This window comes from Canis lupus, chromosome 1 (genome assembly GCF_011100685.1).
Source record: "Canis lupus familiaris isolate Mischka breed German Shepherd chromosome 1, alternate assembly UU_Cfam_GSD_1.0, whole genome shotgun sequence".
Classification (NCBI taxonomy): domain Eukaryota; kingdom Metazoa; phylum Chordata; class Mammalia; order Carnivora; family Canidae; genus Canis; species Canis lupus.
The window spans coordinates 72,180,795-72,203,033 of NC_049222.1; the positions used below are offsets into that span (position 1 = coordinate 72,180,795).

Genomic DNA, 22,239 nt, shown 5'->3' on the forward strand with positions numbered 1-22,239 from the left:
TATTCAAAGAAAAGACTATCTCAAATAAATTAATAATAGTGCCTCCATAAAGATGAAAAGTAATATTATATCCATTAAAAAAGAACAGGATGCTATTTAAAAAAAAAAAAAAAAAGAACATCCAGGGTATTCAAGTCCTTATAAATTAATCATGAGAGAGTGATAATGAAAATCCTAATGAAAGGATTAGGAGGCACCTGGGTGGCTCATTTGGTCTTTAGCTGAGGTCATGATCTCAGGATTCTGGGATGGAGGCCCATGGCAGGCTCTCTCTGCTCAGTGGGGAATCTGCTGCTTCCTCTCACTCTGCCCTACCCCCCCCCCCCACACAAGCATATGCGTGTGTGCGCACAGGCATGCACACACTTTCTCTCAATAAGTAAAATCTTAAAAAAAAAAAAGGATTGGAAGATAAATTTGAACAGTTCTTTCAAAATTTAAAGTAGAAAGACCAAGAGATGAAAGATAAAGACTGAAAAGTGTCCAGGAAGTTCAGTATCCAAAAACATTGGAGTTCTTATAAAGAGAGAATGGATAAAAGAATGGATAGAAAATTATCAAAGAAACAATCCAAGAGAACTTTTCTGATTTAAGCTCCACTGAGTGCCCAGCAGAGTGAATAAAAGTGAATCCATACCAACACCAGTATGAAACTTCAAAGAAGATTTCCAAAAGTCTCCAGGGAGTAAAACCAGCACTTACATAAATGATAAGGATTCATAGTAGCATGGGCCTTCACAAGACAACATTGGAAGCTAGAAGACTATATAGAACCATACCTTCACAATTTTGTTGGAAAATTACAAAATTTCTATCCTCAGCCAAAGTATCAATTAAGAGCAAAATGGGTTTTTTTCTATGAGAGTTAGAAAAAAAATTTATGAGTAAAGATATTTCCAGACATCCTAGATCTCAAATACGTTATCTCTCATTTATCTTTTCCCACAAAAAAGTGAACCAAGAAAGAAAAAGATACGGGGTTCAGGAGAGAAGTAAAGGAAATCCCCAGGACAGAATCCCAAGACGGTAATTGTACAGAGGGAATAAAAAGTGACCTGCCTGGATTGGAACAGTTCAGGGGGTTCTAGGGGAAGCTTCTTTAAGATGATGGAAATGGTAGAATGTCAGATATATTCCAAGAAGATTATGCACTTGGGTTGGTGTTTAGGGAAAAGCAAAGTGGTTGTCTTTTAGAGTGCAATTTAATATGCAAATGCTCACACAAAGTCCTGGATAGGCATGTGCAAGGATAACACTGCAGCCATGTTTGTAATGGTAAGAAATTAGAAATAACCTAAATGCCTATAAATACAGATGTTGTTAAATTACAGAACACACTTTTTTTTTTTTTCAGTAATAGGCAGCCAGTAAAAAAAGAGGGACAGCTTTATGTTCTCTGTTCCATTTTTGTTTCAGAAAACACAGGATTCAACTTCGAGATTTATGATTAGTATGGATATGACTAGAAAAAGATATAATAGCCTACATCTCAAGCTTTCATTTTATTGATCTCTGGGTGTTCATTATTCATTTAACATATATTTCTTGAGCATGTCATATGTGTAAGGAATTGTTTCCATTCCTGGGAATGGAGCAGAGGGCAAAATAGAAAAAAGTACTTATCCTCATAAAGCTGATATCCTAGCAGGAAGAAACAGACAATGAACAATGAACTAATAAATACATTATAGGTCAGGTGATGAAAAGTACTCTGAAGAACAGTAAAATAAGGTAAGAGAGATAGGTGGAATGGGAGGGCACTTTCTGTGTTAAGTTCTGCTGTCCAGTAGAGTTTCCTGCAGTTATGGACAAGTTGTGGAAACTTGCAATGTCCAATACAGTAAGCCACTAGCCTCAAAGTACACATTGAGTATTTGTTATGTGGCTGTTGCAACTGATAAATGGAATTTTACATTTTATTTCATTTAAATTAAATTTAAATTGCCAGCATGTGGTTCACTGCTACCATATTGATCAGTGCATTTAAATGGGATGGTCAGGGATGCTGTCACATAAGGCAACATTTGAGCTAAGACTTATACAAAATGAAGGAGCTAGCCGTAGGTTCCAGGCAGAATAGAAAACAGGACCTCATCTGGAGTAGTCAGAGGAGGGCTATAAGGCTGAAGCAGGATGAGTAAGGGAAAGAGTAGGAGATGAAGCCAGAGAAATAGAAGGGGCCCCATCATGGAAGTCCACAGTGGCCATTGCTTGTTCTCTGAAGTTGGAAGCCATTGCAGTTTTGAACAGACAAGTGATCTGAATTTTTAAAGGGTTGCTAGAACTGTTCTTTTTTTTTTTTTTTTTTTTTTTTTTTTTTTAAGAACTGTTCTGATGATAAAAATTGAGGATGAGGGCAGAAGCAGGGAGAAAGTTAGGAGGTTCCTACAGTAACTCAGACCGGAGGCAACAGTGAATTACTGGGTAATGATGAGGGTGTAGAGAAGTCAAGTTGTCAGATGAATTGACAGTATTTAGTGCTGAATTAGGTGAGGGGCATGAGAAAGGGGGAATCAAGGATGGCCTTTGAGGGCTTTGGCCTGAGCAAATGAGGTTGGCAACAGTGGGGAAGAGAACATTTGGGGAAGGAATTCAAGAGTTCTGTTTTGGGCATGGTAAATTGGAGGTGCCTGTAAATAGTTATGCCAAAGTCCTGACAATAAGTGATGTTAAAATGGGAATTTCAACGAAAGGATTTCTTCCTGAAAAGTTGAGCAAGAGAAAGGTTCATAGTTGGTGTTAGCCCTCTTTGTACGACAAAGCAAGTAACTTGTCATCAGTCTTCAGCATGAAAATTTTGTCTTTAATTATATGTGGCTCTAAGATTTGAATGATTATTTATTTCATAGAATGGTTCCTGAAAAAATAAGGTTCCTGTCACGAATTTGTATACCACTTGTAACTCTGCCAGATATTGAACCACTGGTAGAAGCTCTGCTCACCTACCATGGACATGAAACACAGGAAGTGCTCTGGCCTGAGTTCTTTGATGCTGTGAATGAGGCCTTTCTGCTGTAAGTGATGTCCATTTACTCTCATCCAGCTTTGTTTTTCTTTTTCTTAGAATACTTCAGTATATTGGAAATGCAGTTATCAAACCTTTGGTCTCAGCACTGCTTTATGTTCTTAAAGATTATTGAGGATTCCAGTGAGCTTTTTTTTTTAATGTGGGTTGTATTTATCAATATTCTTCCATGTTTGAAATTAAAACAAGTTTTAAAAATATTTATTACTTCATTTTAAAATAACAAATTAATAACATGTTCACACAAGTAGCACATTTTTATGAAAGTGATCTTTTCCAAGAAGAAAATTGTTTAACAAGAGTGACATTGTTTTAAATTTTTGAACATCTTTTTATTGTCTGACATAAGTTGGCTGGGTTCTCATAATGTGTCTCTGTGTTCAATCTGGTGCGATGTGTTGTTTTGTTTGAAGTATATGAAGAAAATTCAGCCTCACACAGATAGACAGTTGGAAAAGACAAGAATATTGCAGTAGCCAAGGTTTTGTAGCCAATGATAAGTTAGAGTTTTTAGGTAAAAATTTGAATCTTGGAAAATTTGTTCCTGCCAATATGAGCTTGACAGCTTCCCAGTATCTAAAGACATTTCTGATAAGATTGGTGTCATGTTTTCCTTGAGGTACAAGGGTCATTTCACTAATTTTTGAGAAAATATGTGCCAAATACTCGATTCTGAGTAATCACTGTTTGCCATTGTTTGAAAGAAATCTCCATGACAAAAAGGTGGCTACTTGATCTTGGAGCTCATACAGTTGCAAGTGCTTTTCCTCCAGACAACCATCCTGATTTGTTATGCAGCAGAAGTGCATTTTGCATGCTTTCCTTTTCACCTCACAGAATAGTTTTTTTTTTTAAAAAAAGTATTCTCAAGTATAAAATTTAGTAAAATTAATATTTTATGTGTTTCCTCAAACACATTTTTTGTGGAAAACTGGCAGTGTTATTACTGTCCATAGTGCCTAAGAATACAGTGACTACTTTCTCTGTTTGACTCATGCTGGGTACAGTAGTTTTACTTGCTAGTGCTTTTGTAGTATGAGTGCAAATGTCTACACAATTGGTCTAGGAAAAAACATGAGATTTGAAGTAGTTATTCAACACTTTAACTACTTCCCTACCATATGCATGTACTGCCCAGTTCACTTAAGGGAAGCCACATCTAGAAGTTCAGTTTTAAGGCAGAAGTATAATTCTCTTGATGAAATATTAACTTATTACATCTGTGTTTGAACTCTTAAATTCTTTTTGTTTAGACTCTGAATGATTGATCTCAAGTTGATACCACAGTTAGCTAGCACTCTAATAGTATTTGAAAGCATTCTATTGAATAAGGCATAATAAGGTAAATTAGTAACATCTATGAAAGCAAGGGAAAATTAGCTTTCTTCATATTTGCTTTCATTTACATTTTAGCCCAGTTTCTTTGGAGTAGATGTCTCATGGTCGTGAGTCAGGGAAATATCTGGTGTATTGGTTTCATCTTTTCCCAATGGAATAGCTATAGATGAGAAAGCAAATCTTTTCATTGTCCTTCATAAATCAATGATCCATTCTTAAATGTAAGAAAATATAAATGAATTTATTTTTTAATAAAAAATCAATTATAATAAATTAAAAATATGTTATATGTTATATGCAAAAATACATTATATTTGCTTATTTGTGAAGTATATTTAAATATACTTATACTGAAAATTCAGATAAAATTTGGACTTTTCAAAAAATTTTTAAACATTGCAAAATTAGACAACCAAGTGTACTTGCATCTTGTTATGTTTCATGTAGACACAAGAGGAAATATTTATTTATTTACATATTTACTTACTTACATTTCCCTCCCCCACTTTATTGACATACAACTGAGGTATTACATTGTATGAGTTTGGGGGAATCCCTGGGTGGCTCAGCGGTTTAGCGCCTGACTTCGGCCTAGGGCGTGATCCTGGAGTCCCAGGATCGAGTCCTGAATCAGGCTCCCTACATGGAGCCTGCTTCTCCCTTTGCCTGTGTCTCTGCCTCTCTCTCTCTCTGTCTCTCATGAATAAATATATAAAAATCTTTAAAAAAAATTGTATGAGTTTAAGATGTACAAGTTAATTTGTACTTTTTATATTGCAAAATCATTACCACCAAAGCTTAGCTAACACTGTCATCATGTCACATAATCACCATTTCCTTTTAAATGTGGTAAGAATATTTAAGATCTACTCTTAGCATCTTTCAAATATATACTGTATCAGTTATAATCACCCTGCTGTACATTAGATCTCCAGAATGTATTCATCTTAAAATTAAAAGTTTGTACTCCAGATTTTGACCAGCATCTCCCCATTTTACCACAACCTAGTTCCTGGTAACCATCTTTCTAGTCTATGTTTCTGTGAGTTCAGCTCTTTTTGGATTCTACATAAAGTGATATCATACAGTATTTGGGTTTCTCTCTCTGACTTATTTCACTTAACATAATGCCCTTAGGTCCATCCATGTCACAAACTGCAGGATTTCATTCTTCCTCATGGCTGAATAATATTCCACTGTATAAATATAGCACATCTTCTTTATCCATTCATTTACTGGTACACTTAGATTATTTCCATTTCTTGACTGTTGTGAATGATGCAGTGCACATGGGGATATAGACATCCTTTTGACATCCTGTTTTCATTTCTTTTGGCTATATACCCAGAAATGGGATTGCTGGATCATAGGATAGTTTTAATGTTCCATGTGGCTGCACAAATATACGTTCCCACTAACAGTGCACAAGGATTCCCTCTGCTCCACATCATCACCAACACTTGCTATTTGTTGTCTTTCTGATTCTAGTCATTTGGACAGGTGTAACTCACTGTGGTTCTGATTTGCATTTCCCTGATGATTAGTGATGTTGAGGATCTTTTCACTTGTCTGTGGCCATCTGTCTTTTTTGGAAAAATGTCCATTCAGGTTCTCTGCCTATTTTTTAATTGGACTATATGTGGGGTTTGTGTGTGTGTGTGTGTGTGTGTGTGTGTTAAGTTGTAAAAGTTCTTATATATTTCAGATGTTAGATGGATCATTTGCAAATATGTTTTCCCATTCAGCAGGTTGTATTTTCATTTTGCTATACAAAAGCCTTTTATTTTTGTATAGTCCCAATAGCTTATTTTGCTTTTATTTCTCTTGGAGACATATCCATAAAAATGTGGCTAAGGCTGATGTCCAAGAGATTACTGAGTATGCTTTTTTTTTTAATAGGTTTTGTGGTTTTAGGCCTCAGATCTTTAATCCACTTTGAGTTTATTGTTGTGCATGGTATAAGAAAGTGGTCCAGTTTCATTCTTCATACAACAGTCTAGTTTTCTCCGCACCATTTGTGGAAGAGACTGTCCTTTACTTATTGTATATTCTTTTTTTTTTTTTTTTTTTTTAAGATTTTGTGTATTCATGAGACACACACATAGAGAGAGAGAGGCAGAGACACAGGCAGAGGGAGAAGCAGGCTCCATGCAGGGAGCCTGACGTGGGACTCCATCCTGGTTCTCCAGGATCAGGCCCTGGGCTGAAGGCAGAGCTAAACTGCTGAGCCATCCAGGGTGCCCTACTTATTGTATATTCTTGTCTCCTTTGTCAGATTAGTTGACCATATAAGTAAGCATGGGTTTATGTCTGGGCTCTCTATTCTGTTGCATTGATCTATGTGTCTGTTTTAGTGCTAGTACTATAGTGTTTTGATCACTCTATAGTATATAGTATATCTTGAAATCTGAGATTGTTAAAAAAAAAAAAAAGAAATCTGAGATGGTGATATCTCTAGCTTTGTTGTTCTTTCTCATAATTGGTTTGGCTATTCAGGGTCTTTTGTGTTTCCATACAAATTTTAGTATTATTTTTCTAGTTCTTTCCTAGGTTCAGTTATTGAAGAGACTGTCCTCTCCCCATTTTATATTTTTGGCTCCTTTGTCATAAAATGACTATATATACATAGCTTTGTTTGGGGGCTGTCTGTTCTATTACATTGATCTGTATGACTGTTTTTATGCTAATACTATACTGTTTTAATTACTATAGCTTTGTAAAACAATTTGAAATCAGGGAGCATGATAACTCCAGGTTTGTTCTTTCTCAAAGTGACTTTAGCTCTTTGCAGACTTTTGTGGTTCCATATAAATTTTATAATTGTTGGTCCATTTCTGTGAAAACTGCCATTGGAATTTTGAGAACAATTGTATTGAATTTGTAGATTGCTTTTGTTATATTGACATTTTAACTTTTTTTAAGATTTTATTTATTTATTCACGAGAGAGGCAGAGACACAGGCAGAGGGAGAAGCAGGCTCCCTATGGGAAGCCTGATGCAGGACTTGATTCCAGGACCCCGGGATCATGGCCCAAGCCAAAGGCAGATGCTCAACCACTGAGCCACCCAAGTGTCCCAACAATATTAATTCTTGTTGGGTTTTTGTAGGTATTTTTTTTATCAATTGGAGAAAATTGTCCTCTATTCTAATTTGCTGAGTTTTTGTACTGAATTGGTTTGGATTTTATCAAACACATTTTCTGCATCTATTGATATGATCACATGACTTCTATTTTAGCCTGTTGATGTGGCTGATTATATTAACATTTTCAAAAGTTAAACCAGCTATGTATACCTGTGACAAATTCTGCTTGGTCATGATGTATAATTCTTTTTATACACCATTGGATTCAATTTGCTAATATTTAGTTGAAGATTTTTACTTCCATGCTAATCAGAGATACTGGTCACTAAGGGGTTTTCTTTGGTGGGGCGGGGGGGTTGTTTTGTTTTGTTTGTCTCTAACTTTCCATATAATGTCATTTGTCTGCTTTGGGTAGTAGTGTATTTCTGGCCTCAGAAAATGAATAAGGAAGTATTTCCTCTGTTGTTCTCTTCTGAAAGAGATTGGAGAGAATTGGTATAATTTCTCCCTTGAATGTTTAGTAGAATTCCAGCAGGACTTGATGCTTTCTTTTTTGAAAGGTTATTAATGTTCATTTAATTTCTTTATTAGGTATATACCTACTCAGTCTGTTTCTTATGTGTGTTCTATTAGAATGTATCTTTCAAGGAAGTACTCCATTTCATTTAGGTTATCAAGTTTATTGGCATGGAGTTGTTCATAGAGTTCCTTTCTTAGCCTCTAAATGCCCATAGGATCTGTAGTGATATCTCCTCTTTCATTTCTGACATTAGTAATTTCTGTTCTCTCTTTTCATGTTAACCTGGATAGAGACTTTTTTTTTTTGAATTCAGGATAACAATTTTATTTTTTGTATATTTTTTATTGGAGTTCGATTTGCCAACATACAGTATAACACCCAATGCTCATCCCATTAAGTGCCCCCCCTCCGTGCCCATCACCCAGTCACCCCATCCCCCCCCCCACCTCTCCTTCCACTACCCCTTGTTTGTTTCCCAGTGTTAGGAGTTTCTCATGTTCTATCACCCCCTCTGAATTTTCCTACTCATTTTCTCTCCCTTTCCCCTTAATCCCTTACACTATTTTTTTTTTAAGATTTTATTTATTTATTCATGAGAGACACATACACACAGAGAGAGGCAGAGACACAGGCAGAGGGAGAAGCAGGCTCCATGCAGGGAGCCCAACGTGGGACTTTATCCCGGGTCTCCAGATCACGCCCTGGGCTGAAGGCGGCACTAAACTGCTGAGCCACCTGGGCTGCCCTCATTGTGGCTTTGATTTGTATTTCCCTGATGGCAAGTGATGCAGAGCATTTTCTCATGTGCTTGTTAGCCATGTGTAGGTCTTTTTTGGTGAAATTCCTGTTCATGTCTTTTGACCATTTTCATAATTGCATTGTTTGTTTCTTTGCTGTTGAGTTTATTTTTTTATTTATTTTTATTTTTTTTTTTATTTTTTATTTTTTTGCTGTTGAGTTTAATAGATAGATCTTGGATACTAGATACTAGTATCTTGATCTGATACTTGCCCTTGGATACTACCCCTTAATCTGATATGTCATTTGCAAATATCTTCTCCCATTCTGTAAATTGTCTTTTAGTTTTGTTGACTGTTTCTTTTGCTGTGCAGAAGCTTTTTATCTTGATGAAGTCCCAATAGTTCATTTTTGCTTTTGTTTCCCTTGCTTTTATTGGTATATCTTGCAAGAAGTTGCTGTGGCCAAGTTCAAAAAGGGTGTTGCCTGTGTTCTCCTCTAGGATTTTGATGGATTCTTATCTCACATTTAGATCTTTCATCTATTTTGAGTTTATCTCTGTGTATGGTGTAAGAGAATGGTCTAGTTTCATTCTTCTGCATGTGGATGTCCAATTTTCCCAGCATCATTTATTGAAGAGAATGTCCTTTTTCCAGTGGATAGTTTTCCCTGCTTTGTCAAATATTAGTTGACCATAGAGTTGAGGGTCCACTTCTGGATTCTCTATTCTGTTCCATTGATCTATGTGCCTGTTTTTGTGCCAGTACCACACTCACTGTCTTGATGATCACAGCTTTGTAGTACAACTTGAAATCTGGCATTGTGATGCCCCTGGCTTAGGTTTTATTTTTCAATATTCCCTGGCTATTTGGGGTCCTTTCTGATTCCACACAAATCTTAAGATGATTTGTCCAACTCTTTGAAGAAAGTCCATGGTATTTTGATAGGGATTGCATTAAACGTGTAAATTGCCCTGGGTAGCATTGATATTTTCATAATATTAATTATTCCAATCCATGAGTATGGAATATGTGTCTTCCTCAATTTCTTTCAGAAGTGTTCTGTAGTTTTTAGGGTATAAATCCTTTACCTCTTTGGTTAGGTTTATTCCTAGGTATCTTATGCTTTTAGGTGCAATTGTAAATGGGATTGACTCCTTAATTTCTCTTTTTTCAGTTTCATTGTTAGTGTATAGAAATGCCACTGATTTCCAGGCATTGATTTTGTATCCTGCCACACTGCCGAATTGCTGTATGAGTTCTAGTAATCTTGGGGTGGAGTCTTTTGGGTTTTCTATGTAGTATCATGTCATATGCAAAGAGGGAGAGTTTGACTTCTTCTTTGCCAATTTGAATGCTTTTTATTTCTTTTTGTTGTCTGATTGCTGAGGCTAGGACTTCTAGTACTATGTTGAATAGCAGTGGTGAGAGTGGACATCCCTGTCATGTTCCTGATCTTAGGGGAAAGGCTCCCAGTGTTTCCCCATTGAGAATGATATTTGCTGTGGGCTTTTCATAGATGGCTTTTTAAGACCGTGAGGAACAGTAGAATTCCCTACACTCTAAAGAGTTTTAATCAGGAATGGATGCTGTATTTTGTCATATGCTTGCTCTCCATCTGTTGAGAGGATCATGTAATTCTTGCTTTTTTTCTTGTTGATGTGATCTATCATGTTGATTGTTTTACAAGTGTTGAACAACCTTGCATCCTGGGGATAAATCCCACTTGTTCGTGGTGAATAGTCTTCTTACTGTACTGTTGGATCCTATTGCCTAGTATCTTGTTGAGATTTTTTGCATCTATGTTCATCAGGGATATTGGTCTATAATTCTCCTTTTTGATGGGGTCTTTGTCTGGTTTTGGAATTAAGGTGATGCTGGCCTCATAAAACGAGTTTGGAAGTATTCTGTTCCTTTGTATCCTTTGGAAAGCTTTAGTAGAATAGGTATTGTTTCTTCTTTAAACGTTTGATTGAATTTCCCTGGGAAGCCATCTTGCCCTGGACTTTTATGTCTTGGGAAGTTTTTGATGGCTCCTTCAATTTCCTTGCTGGCTATTGGCCTGTTCAGGTTTTCTATTTCTTCCTGTTCCAGTTTTGGTCATTTGTGGTTCTCCAGAAATGCATCCATTTCCTCTAGATTGCCTAATTTATTGGCGTATAGCTGCTCATAATACATTTTTTTTCATAATACGTTTTTAAAATCGTTTGTATTTCCTTAGTATTGGTTGTGATCTCTCCTGTTTCATTCGTGATTTTATTAATTTGAGTCTTTTTTATTTTTAATAAGGCTGGCTAATGGTTTATCTATCTTACTAATTCTTTCAAAGAACCAACTCCTGACTTTGTTGATCTGTTCTACAGTTCTTCTGGTCTCTATTTCTTTGAGTTCTGCTCAAATCTTTATTATCTCTCTTCTTCTGCTTGGTGTAGGTTTTATTTGCTCTTCTTTTACCACGTCCTTTAGGTGCAAGGTTAGCTTGTGTATTTAAGTTTTTTTTTCAAATTTTTTGAGAGAGGCTTGTATTGCGATGTATTTCCCTCTTAGGACTGCTTTTGCTGCCCAAAGATTTTGAATTGTTGTATCTTCATTTTCATTAGTTTCCATGAATCTTTTTAATTCTTCTCTAATTTCCTGGTTGACCCATTCATCTTTTAGTAGGATGCTCTTTGACATCCACATATTTGAGTTTCTTCCAAATTTCTTGTGATTGAGTTCTAGTTTCAAAGCATTGTGGTCTGGAAATATGCAGGGGGTAATCCCAATCTTTTGGTATCAGTTGAGACCTGATTTGTGACCCAGTATGTGGTCTATTCTGGAGAAAGTTCCATGTGCACTTGAGAAGAATGTGTATTCAATTCCGTTTGGATGGAAAGTTCTGTATATATCTATGAAATCTATCTGGTGCAGTGTATCATTTAAAGCCCTTGTTTCTTTGGTGATGTGCCTAGATATCTGTCATTTGCAGAAAGTGTCATGTTGAAGTCTCCTACTATTAGTGTATTATTATCTAAGTATGTCTTTACTTTGGTTATTGATTGATAGACTTGGTAGCTCCCACATTAGGGGCACAAATATTCGTATTTATGCGAATATTGTTGGATATTGTTGGATAGACCCTGTAAGTGTGATTTAGTGTCCCTCTTCATCTCTTACTACAGTCTTTGGGATAAACTTTAATTTATCTGATATGAGGATTGCTACCCAAGCTTCCTTTTGAGGACCATTTGAATGGTAAATTGTTCTTCACCCCTTTCATTTTCAGGCTGGAGGTGTCCTTGGGTCTAAGATGAGTCTCTTATAGACAGCAAATAGATGGGTCTTGCTTTTTTATCCAGTCTGAAACCCTGTGTCTTTTGATGGGATCATTTAGCCCATTCACGTTCAGAGTAACTATTGAAAGATGTGAATTTAGTGTCATCATAATATCTATTCAGTCCCTGTTTTTGTGGATTATTTCTTTGGGCTTCCTCTTTCTTTTACAGGGTCCCCCTTAATATTTTCTTGCAGAGCTGGTTTGGTGGTCACATATTCTCATATTCTATCAGTTTCTGCCTATCTTGGAAGCTCTTTCTCTCTCCTTATTCTGAATGAGAGCCTTGCTGGATATAATGTTTTTGGCTGCATGTTCTTCTCATTTAGGACCCTGAATATATCCTGCCAGCCCTTCTGGCCTGCCAGGTCTCTTTAGAGAGGCCTGCCATTAATCCAATATTTCTCCCCATAGAAGTTAGGGATCTCTTGTCTCTTGCTGCTTTAAGGATTTTCTCTTTATCTTTGGAATTTGCAAGTTTCACTATTAAATGTTGAGGTATTTTTATTGATTTTGGGGGGGGAGAACCTCTCTATCTCCTGGATCTGAATGCCTGTTTCCCTCCCCAGATTAGGAAAGTTCTCAGCTATGATTTATTCAAATATGCTTTCTGGCCCTCTGGCTCTCTCAGCGCTCTCTGGTACCCCAATTATACGTAGATTCTTCCTTCTGAGGCTATCATTTATTTCCCTTAACCTTTTCTCATGGTCTTTTAATTGTTTTTCTCTTTTTTCCCTCAGATTCCTTCCTTGCCATCAGCTTGTCTTCTATGTTCCTCATTCTTTCTTCCACCTCATTAAACCCTTGTCGTTAGGACCTCCAGTTTGGATTGCATCTCATTTAATTGATTTTTAAATTTGGTCTGATTAGACCTAAATTCTACTATCATGAAGTCTCTTGAATCCTTCATGCTTTCTTCCTGAGCCACCAGTAGCTTTATAATTGTGCTTCTGAATTGGCTTTCTGCCATCGAATTATAATCCATATTCTGTAATTCTGTGGCAGAGAGTACTGTTTCTGATTCTTTCTTTTCTGGTGAGTTTTCCTTCTAGTCATTTTGCTCAGTGCAGAGTGGCTGTATGAGTGGACTGAGTCAAGAATATCAATCATGACCTAAGTAAGTTTCACCCTAGATGATTCTCAATGGACATATCATCTTGATGTAGTTTTGGAATATAGGTGAGTTTTGATGAGGTGAGATCAGAGCCAGTGAAAGAAAGATTCTCAAGAAAGAATTCTTGAGACATCTTTGATGCAAAAAGGTGGCCCTAATACAGGACAGTTTATAGCACCTATGACCAGAAAGAGATGCTCTAATCTGGATAGAGACTTAATGGATTTTATTGATCAGTTCCAAGAACCAGCTTATGGTTTCATTGATTTCCTGTTTTCTATTTCACTGATTTCTGTTTTAATTCTTAGTATTTCTTTTCTTCTGTTTACTTTGGATTTAATTTGCTCTTTTTCTAAATACTTCAAAAATAAATGAATGAATGAATGAATGAATGAATGAATGAAAGAATATCCCTCCCTCCCTCCCTCCCTTAGGTGGAAGCTTAGGTTATTGATCTTAAATATTGCTTATTTTCTAAGTATGTATTTAGTGCTATAAATTTTACTCTAAGCACTACTTTTGTTGCATCCCACAAATATTGATAAATTGTTTTCATTTTCATTAAATTCAAAATAATTTTATTTTTTAAAAGATTTTATTTAGTTATTCATGAGAGAGAGAGGCAGAAACACAGGCAGAGGGAGAAGCAGGCTCCATGTAGGGAGCCTGACGTGGGACTCGATCCCGGCTCTCCAGGATCACGCCCTGGGCTGAAGGCAACGCTAAACCACTGAGCCACTTGGCCTACCCCAAAATAATTTTAAATTTCTCTTCAGGTTTCTTACTTCATCCATGTGTTACTTGGAAGTGTGTTGTTGAATCTCTTAATAATTTGGGATTTTCAAGTTATCTTTCTGTTATTGATTTCTAGTTTATAATTGAATTCTGATCTGGGATCAGACATCGTATAATTTCTATTTATTTAATGTTGTGAGAGTGTGTTTTATTCATTTATTTGGGTTTTTTTTTTAGAGAGAGAGGGAGGGAGGGAGGGAGGAGAGTGAGGGACAGAGGGAGAGAGACAGAGAGGATCCCAAGCAGACTTCATGCTGAGTGCAGAGCTGTGGGACTCCATCTCACAACCCAGAGATCATGATCTGAGCTGAAATCAAGATTTGGGTGCTTAACCAACTGAACCCACCCAGGCACTTCATAAACGTGTGTTTTATATTTTTGAATGTGGTCTGTCTTGGTGAATATTCCATGTGCATTTAAGAAGAATGCATATTTTGTGTTTGGATGAAGTATACTACAAATGGCAACAAATACAGATTGATGGTGTTAAAAAAAAAGATTGATGGTGTTATTTTTTTTCGTTTTATAAAATAGATTTATTTTAATACTCCACATGCACCTTAATGTTTATTGAAGTGTTTTTTTAAATTTATTTTATGATTGATGGTGTTATTGAGTTCACCTGTGTCCTTACAGATTTTTTGCCTACTGGATCAGTCTATTTCTGATAGAGTGATGTTGAAGTCTTCAGCTATGATAGTGGATTCATCTACTTTGTAATTCTGTTTCTTTTTCCTCATGTAATTTTACACTCCATTATTAGGCACATATAAGTTAAAGATTGTTGTATCTTCTTGGAGAATTTACACCTTTATCAGTATGTAATGAATTTTTTTATTCCTGGTAACTTTGCTAGTTCGGAAGCCTACCGTGTCTGAAATCAATATTGCTACTCCTTCTTTCCTTTGATTAGTGTTGGCATGGTATATTTTTCTTCATCCATTAGTTTTGATCTGTATGTTTTTTTATACTTAAAGTTGGTTTCTTGTGGAAAAAATATAGTTGGGTTTTAGTTTTGATCTACTCTGTCAGTCTCATCTTTTTAAAAATTTTGTTTTAGACAGCCTTCTTTATTTTAAATATTTTATTTATCCATTTATTTATTAGAGAGAGAGAATGAGAAAGCCTACAAGCAGGATGAGGGACAGAAGGAGAGGGAGAAGCAGGCTCCCCACTGAGCAAGGAGCCTGATGTGGGGCTTGATCCCAGGACCCTGAGATCATGACGTGAGACAAAGGCAGATGCTTTACCAACTGAGCCACTCAGGCACCCAGTCACTGTCTTTAAATTGGTGCATTTAGACCATTGAGTTTCAAAGTGATTATTGACATAGTTGGATTAATATGTTATATTCCTTACTGTTTTATATTTGTTATCCTTGCTTTTTGTTCCTTCTTTTTTGTCTTCCATTCTTTTTCTGCCTTTTGTGGTTTTAACTGAACATTTAATATGAAACCATTCTGTCCTACTTTCTTTCTTAGTATATATCCATTATACTTTCTTTTTTTTAACCTTTTTTCATAATTACCCTAGAGTTTGCAGTATACACTTGTAACTAATCCAAATCCACTTTCACATAACATTGTACATCTTCACAGATAGTGAATACCTTCTGTTTTAAAGATTTTATTTATTTGAGAGAGGGAGTGCATGCAAGCAAGAGTGGGGAGTGAGAGGGACAATCAGATCCCATGCTGAGCATGGAGCCATCGCAGGGCTTGATCCCACAACCCAGGGATCACAACCCCAGCTGAAACCAAGAGTTGGGAACCCACCCAGGCACCGTGTGAGTACCTTTTAATAACAAAATAATCCTAATTCCTCCTTTCTGTGTCTTCTATCATTGTCATTCATTTCACTTATATGTAAGTACACTTAAGCATATATACACACATAAATGTACATAATTGAGTACATTGTTTCTATTTATTATTTGAATAATCTGTTCTCTGTTATATCGGTTAAGAATAGGAAAAATTAAAGTTTTTATTTTACTTTCATTATTTTTCTTTGATGCTGTTTATACAGATCTGAGTATCTAACCTGTATTATTTTTCTTCTTTCTATGAACTTCCTTTAATTTTTTTTACAGGGTAGGTCTACTGGCAACAAAACTCCTCAATTTTTGTTTGAGAATGCGTTTGTTTCTCCTTCACTTTTGAAGAGTAATTTCACAGAGTACAGAATTTTAGATGGTATATATTTTTTTCCCTCAACACTTTAAATATTTTATTCCACTCTTTTTTTGCTTGCATGGTTTCTGAGAAGTTGGATATAATTCTCTTTTCTCTATAGTTAAGATGTAGGGGCGCCTGAGTGGCTCAGTTGGTTAAGTGTCCTACTCTTCAGCTCAGGTCATGATTCAGGGTCATGAGATCAAGCCCTAGGTGGGGCTGTGCACTCAGTGGGGAGTTTGCTTGAAGACTTTCTCCCACTCTCCCTGCCCTTCCTCCCACTATTTCCTCTCTCTAAAAATAAATCATCTTTTTAAAAAAATATGTATTTCCCTCTGGCTTCTTTCACAATTTTTTCCCTTATCTTTGATTTCTTTGTAGCTTCAAAATGGTATGCTTAGGCACAGTCTTTTGTCATTTATCTCACTTGGTATTCTTTGGGCTTCCTGGAATTGTGATTTGGTATTTGACATTAATTTTGGAAAATTCTCAGTTACTGTTTTCAAAAGAAATTTGTTTTCGCTCTCCCTCTTTTCCTTCTAGTTACAGCCATTACACATATGTTACATGTTTTATAGTTGTCCCACATTCATTGGATATTCTGTTCTGTTTTTTCAGTCTTTGGGTTATTTGTTTTTCTTGGGGTTTTTTTTTTTGGGAGGGAGTTGCTTTTTGGTTTTTAAGATTCCCATGGATATATCCTCTAGCTCAGACATTCTTTCCTAGCCAGTCTACAGTTTAGCCTACCAAAGGCATTCTTCATTTCTGTTACAGTGGTTTTGATCTCTAATATTTCTTTTTGTTTTTTTAAGATTCCCATCTCTGCTTACATTGCTCATCTGTTCTTGCATGCTGTCTGTTAATTCTCTTAGCATTTTAATCATAGTTGTTTTTAATTATGACTGATAATTCTAGTATCTCTGCATGTCTGGTTCTAATTGTTGCTCTGTCTCTTAAAATTGTAGGGTTTTTTTTTTCCCTTTTGATATGCCTTGTCATTGTTTTTGATAACTAGATATAATGTATTGGGTAAAGGGAACTGCTTTAAATAGGCTTTTTTTAGTTTGGTGTTTTTTTTAACCTTTTTTCATAATTGCCCTAGAGTTTGCAATATACATTTGTAATTAATCCAAATCCACTTTCACATAACATTATACATCTTCACAGATAGTGAATACCTTCTGTTTTAAAGATTTTATTTATTTGAGAGAGAGAGTGTGTGCGAACAAGAGTGGGGAGAGGGACGAGCAGAGGGGAAGTGTTCTATAAGTCTCAGTCTTTAGTGAGTTTATGCCTCTGAACTCCACACAAGTTTCTTAATGTTTTTCTCCCCCTTAGGACAAATGCCCAGAACTGGATAGAATATTTGCCTTCCCCCAGGTCTGTTAGACTCTGATAATACCCCATGAGGTTAGGCTCTGGTTAGTTTTCCTTGAGGGCAGACCTTGTTAAGAACATAGCGCTCTATCTATTCAAAATGTAAAGTCCAAGTAGATTGACTCCCAGTGTTTACTGTGAGAAGCTGGTTAAGCTTCTGGAGGCAAATTTCATAATATTGTGGGAGCCTTCCATGAGTGGATCCCACTGGAGTTTTTAACTCCCAGAGTTGTCCACACTGATCCTCCAGCCATTCACTAATTATGGTTAAGGTTTTTTCTACCTGGCACTGGTTCCTATGGCAGTTTCTACTTGTGGATCTCTACTCCAGTAAGTCACAGTTTCCTGTATTTGCTTATCAGTCTTCTCAGTTGTGGAGGCCAAGGTTTATCCCTTGCAATATTATAATATATATTATTAATATAATATATTAAATATATACATATATTAAATATATATGTTATATATATTAAATATATACATATATTAAATATATATTATATATATTAAATATATATTATAATATATTACGAGGTTTATGTTTTACCTTCTCTAAAAGGTGCAAGAAGGATTGTTGATTTTTCAGTCTGTTCCGCTTTGTACTTTTTGTTAAGATAGGGTGATAACTTCAAACTCCTTTCATGGGAAACAGGAAACTGAAAGTATGTATGTGGTGTGTTAAAAAAATATATATAACTACAATACCCTTATTGTATTTAAAAACTGATACTAATTCCTTAGCACCATCACATATTTAGTCAGTGAATTCTCTTGATTTTCTCTGTCTCTTTCTCTCTCTCTCTCTTTTTTTTTTTTTTTTTTTTTTAACAGTTGGTTCTTTTGGAATCAGAGTCCAAAGTTCACATGTTGCTTTTGGCTGATAGGTTCAAAAGTCTCTTTTAGTCTTTAGGTTCCCAATTTCTCTGTTTTTGTTTTGCAAAGTATCTGTTGAAGTAATATGGTTGCTTTATACATCTCAAGTGTGATAAAGGGTACAAACCCCTCGCCCTCTTAATCATGCATTTTATTATTTTCTGTTGGTTTTTTGGCCTGTTGTATATTCACACACCAGTACTACTTCTTTTTAATATGGAGCCTTTCTAATATACCTATTATAAAATAAAGCTAATTGTCCCATTTCTCTTCCTTTTCAGGTTTTCTGGCAGTTCTTGTTTGTTTTATCTTTTAAATAAACTTTGAAACCATTGTGTTTAGCTTTAGGAAAGATAGCTAATGTTTGGGGGAGGCTCATGTGAAATATATAGATTAACTGAGGGAAAACTGTCATTTTTCTGACATGAAGGCTTTCTGTCTACCTGTCCAGGAACACTTATGTCTTTCCATTTGTTCATGTTTACTTTTTTTTTTTTTTTAAGGATTTTTATTTATTTACTCATGAGAGACACAGTGAGAAGACAGAGACACAGACAGTGGGGAGAAGTAGGCTCCCCATAGGGAGCCTTATGTGGGACTAGATCCTGGAATTCTGGGATCACGCCCAGAGCTCAAGGCAGACACTCAACTGCTGAGCCATCCAGGCGTCCCTGTTTGTGTTTACTTTTTGATCTTAAAGGAGTACTTTAAATATTTTCCACATGTCTAGGTTTTAGGCATTTTTTACTTCTAAGGTTTTATTGTATTTTGGGTTTTTATTATTATCATTATTTTTTGCTGTAATAAGTATATCTTCTCCCCATCTTTAAATTGATTTTTATTATATCATCACATTTGGAAAATGAACATCTTCAAATCACCATTATTCTTTCAGTTAGCTTAGAAGTAAGTACTGTTAGAGTATTTGCTGTTTTTCATGTATAACTCTTAAAAATTAATGTGAGAATGTAAGTTTTAATTTCATTTTACATGAAATGTTGTAATTTGGGGCAGCCTGGGTGGCTCAGCGGTTTAGCACCGCCTTCAGCCGCGGGCGTGATCCTGGAGACCCGGGATCGAGTTCCACGTCAGGCTCCCTGCATGGAGCCTGGTTCCCCTCTGCTGGTGTCTTTGCCTGTGTCTCTGCCTCTCTCTCTCTCTCTCTCTCTCTCTCCTCTCTCCTCTCTGTGTATTCTCATGAATAAATAAATATAATCTTTTAAAAAATGTTATAATTTGGAATTTGTTAAGGTAAGATTTAAAAAAAGAAACAGAAGGTTAAATTATTTGATGTTGAGAAAAAGTCAAAACATAATTCTCATGGTTAAAAAATATAGTCTTTTTTTCTACCTACTCTCAACCTTTGTCAAAATTTACCCAGTAAGTCTAGATTTCTTGAGAAGTCTGATCAGTTATCTTTGTCATTTATGTAAGATACTGAGTAATAATCAATTTAAAAGTTTGTATAACATGGTAAATGTGCTCCACATCATTTTCCTGAGTACATACTTCAGGTTCTAGTGGCTTACCCCACCAGCTTTCATTTCTCATACTCCAAGGCAATTTCTCAAAGTATTTAAAGTAAAATGCTCTTTGCCTTTCACCATTGCAGCTTTATTTCTGGTTTATTTAGTAATATATTTCATCAAATTATAGGGTCCTAGCCACCTGTGTTTCTAGTCTTTTTCAGCAAGACTTGAATTAAAGGGAAGTGGGAGGAGAATGCCCCTTGGCATCCCCTGTGAAACCTTTCAAAATTGTTTCAGAAATTACTGGTAAAAAAAGAGACATGCTCAGAAAATAGCTACTTTTGCCCCACCTGCAGTTCTCAGACAGAAAGCTGAGGGCAGTGTCTTCATGAGTAGGCCTGAACTCTTTTGCTGTTTATTTTACTTCTGATAGCATTTTCTCCCTTCAGCAACTAATAAAATTTATTTGGTTTGGAAAATTATGTTTGCTAATCCATAGGGGACAGACAGTCCAGAAATGCTGGGTGGCCTTCAACTTGTCCAATTCCAATGGCTTCAGCTCAGCAAGTTCCCCAAATAGTGGTGTAAGGGCTGGCACCTTTCCATGGACACTTTCCCATGACAAAGCATCCCAGCCACATGTTGACATGGAGAGGCTGATTCAATCCGTCAGTGCAGATTACCACCCCCATACCCAACACTGTTCTCCCCCCAGCCCCTTGAGCAGTTCCCCAAATGTACCATGTGGTCATCTAGAAACCACATACTTTCTTTAATCAGTGTGCCCTGCCCTGTGTGTAGACTTCCAGCTATTTGCCTACCACAGTACCCCAGTGGAATTTCATCTGTTGTCCAATTGGCCGGGTTCTGTGGCCTTGATTTCCAAATACAGTCATGTATTTTCAGAAATGGCTCCCTGTCTTCTTTTAAACAGCAGATGTTTGCTCCTCTCTGCAATTGAGATAACCTAAAGGAAATCTTTAATTTCTGGGCCTAAATATTAAACTTAACTTCTCAGGTCTATTCCTGGAGTTACCCTCAAGCCACCTGCAGGCTGTAGACTTCAATACAACCTTTCTGGGAGGGCTGCTGAAATCCTTCCAGGGGTCTGTGGAGTATAAGTAATTCAGTATGACATGCCCTATAGAGTAAATCTAAATCCATTGCTTCAAAAACACTGAGATGTTGGGGATGCCTGGGTGGCTCAGCAGTTGAGTGTCTCCCTTCAGTTCAGGTCATGATTCTGGAGTCCCACATTGGGTTCCCTGCATGGAGCCTGCTTCTCCTTCTGCCTATGTCTCTGCCTCTCTCTATATATATCTCTATGTCTCTCATGAATAAATAAATACAGTCTTTAAAAAAATATTGAGGTGTTTGATGACCGAGTGGAGAGTTTTTTTCTGCATACTAGAATGAATGAGTCAATTGAACAAATGAAAGGAAGAATGGATGCAGGACTGGCCTCACGGTGTGACTGGTGGATGTTAAATACTAAATCATAATCTAGATCAAAACACTTTGCAGAGTTCAAAGGGGGCTTCCTTTTTATAACTGTGGTGGGTAATAGATGTAAGGCTGTCTCAGGCACATTGAATTGTATTTAAATGGGTCTCATGCCTGTAATATGTTTAGCATGATGCCTCACACCCAGAGTAAACACTCAGTAACTATCACGTTGCTATTATTATTGTTGACTTTAGTAATATATTATTTTTATAATGTTTTATTAGGTTTTCTCAAGCTTATATCTTTTCCTTCTAATGGAAATATCACTGAACTAAGGCTAAATGTCAGCTAAATTCCTTTTGCTGAACTATACTAAATATATATTTTTTTTCTTTTTTATTCCCTATTAAAAATTTTTTTTAAGAAAATCCTGTTGCTGAAAGAACTAATACAGCCTCCAAAGGCGCTTACCAGGAAAAGAAAAGAAATTACAAGAATAGGCTGATCTTTGACCAAGCTTTCAGTTTTGTGCTTTTTCAGTTCAGATAAGAAAAATCAGGCTTTAAGTGTTGTCAAATAATATAGGTGAATGTCTATAAATGAAGAAAGGCTAGTGTAATACTAAGGACAGAAAGGTAGCAACGAAATATAGTAGTAACTAAAACGCCATCCATTTGCTGATACTTCCTGTGATCCTCTTTTTTTTTTTAACCTTAATAAGATATGGTCACAAAATTAGTCATTGAAAAAGTTTACTTTTCAATTAAAACCTGCTGATAGGGATGTCTGGGTGGCTCAGCGGTTGAGCATCTGCCTTCAGCCCAGGGCGTGATCCTGGAGTCCCAGGATCGAATCCCACATCAGGCTTTCTGCATGGAGCCTGCTCCTCCCTCTGCTTATGTCTCTGCCTCTCTGTATCTCTCATAAATAAATAAAATCTTAAAAAAAAAAAAAACCCTGCTTATAATGATTT

General features: G+C 36.3%; 1 protein-coding gene across 8 annotated transcripts in view; it reads left to right on the forward strand.

Moving 5' to 3' along the window:
• FANCC (FA complementation group C) overlaps nt 1-22,239 on the forward strand; it is a 289,596-nt gene that overhangs the window by 205,282 nt on the left and 62,075 nt on the right. For 7 of the 8 annotated variants that reach the window (XM_038526893.1, XM_038526894.1, XM_038526892.1 and 4 more), the window contains one exon: nt 2,850-3,014. The exons of the other annotated variant lie outside the window; for it this stretch is intronic. In XM_038526893.1, coding sequence (XP_038382821.1) covers nt 2,850-3,014 — 165 coding nt within the window. The remainder of the gene's footprint in view (nt 1-2,849; nt 3,015-22,239) is intronic. 8 annotated transcript variants of the gene reach the window in all.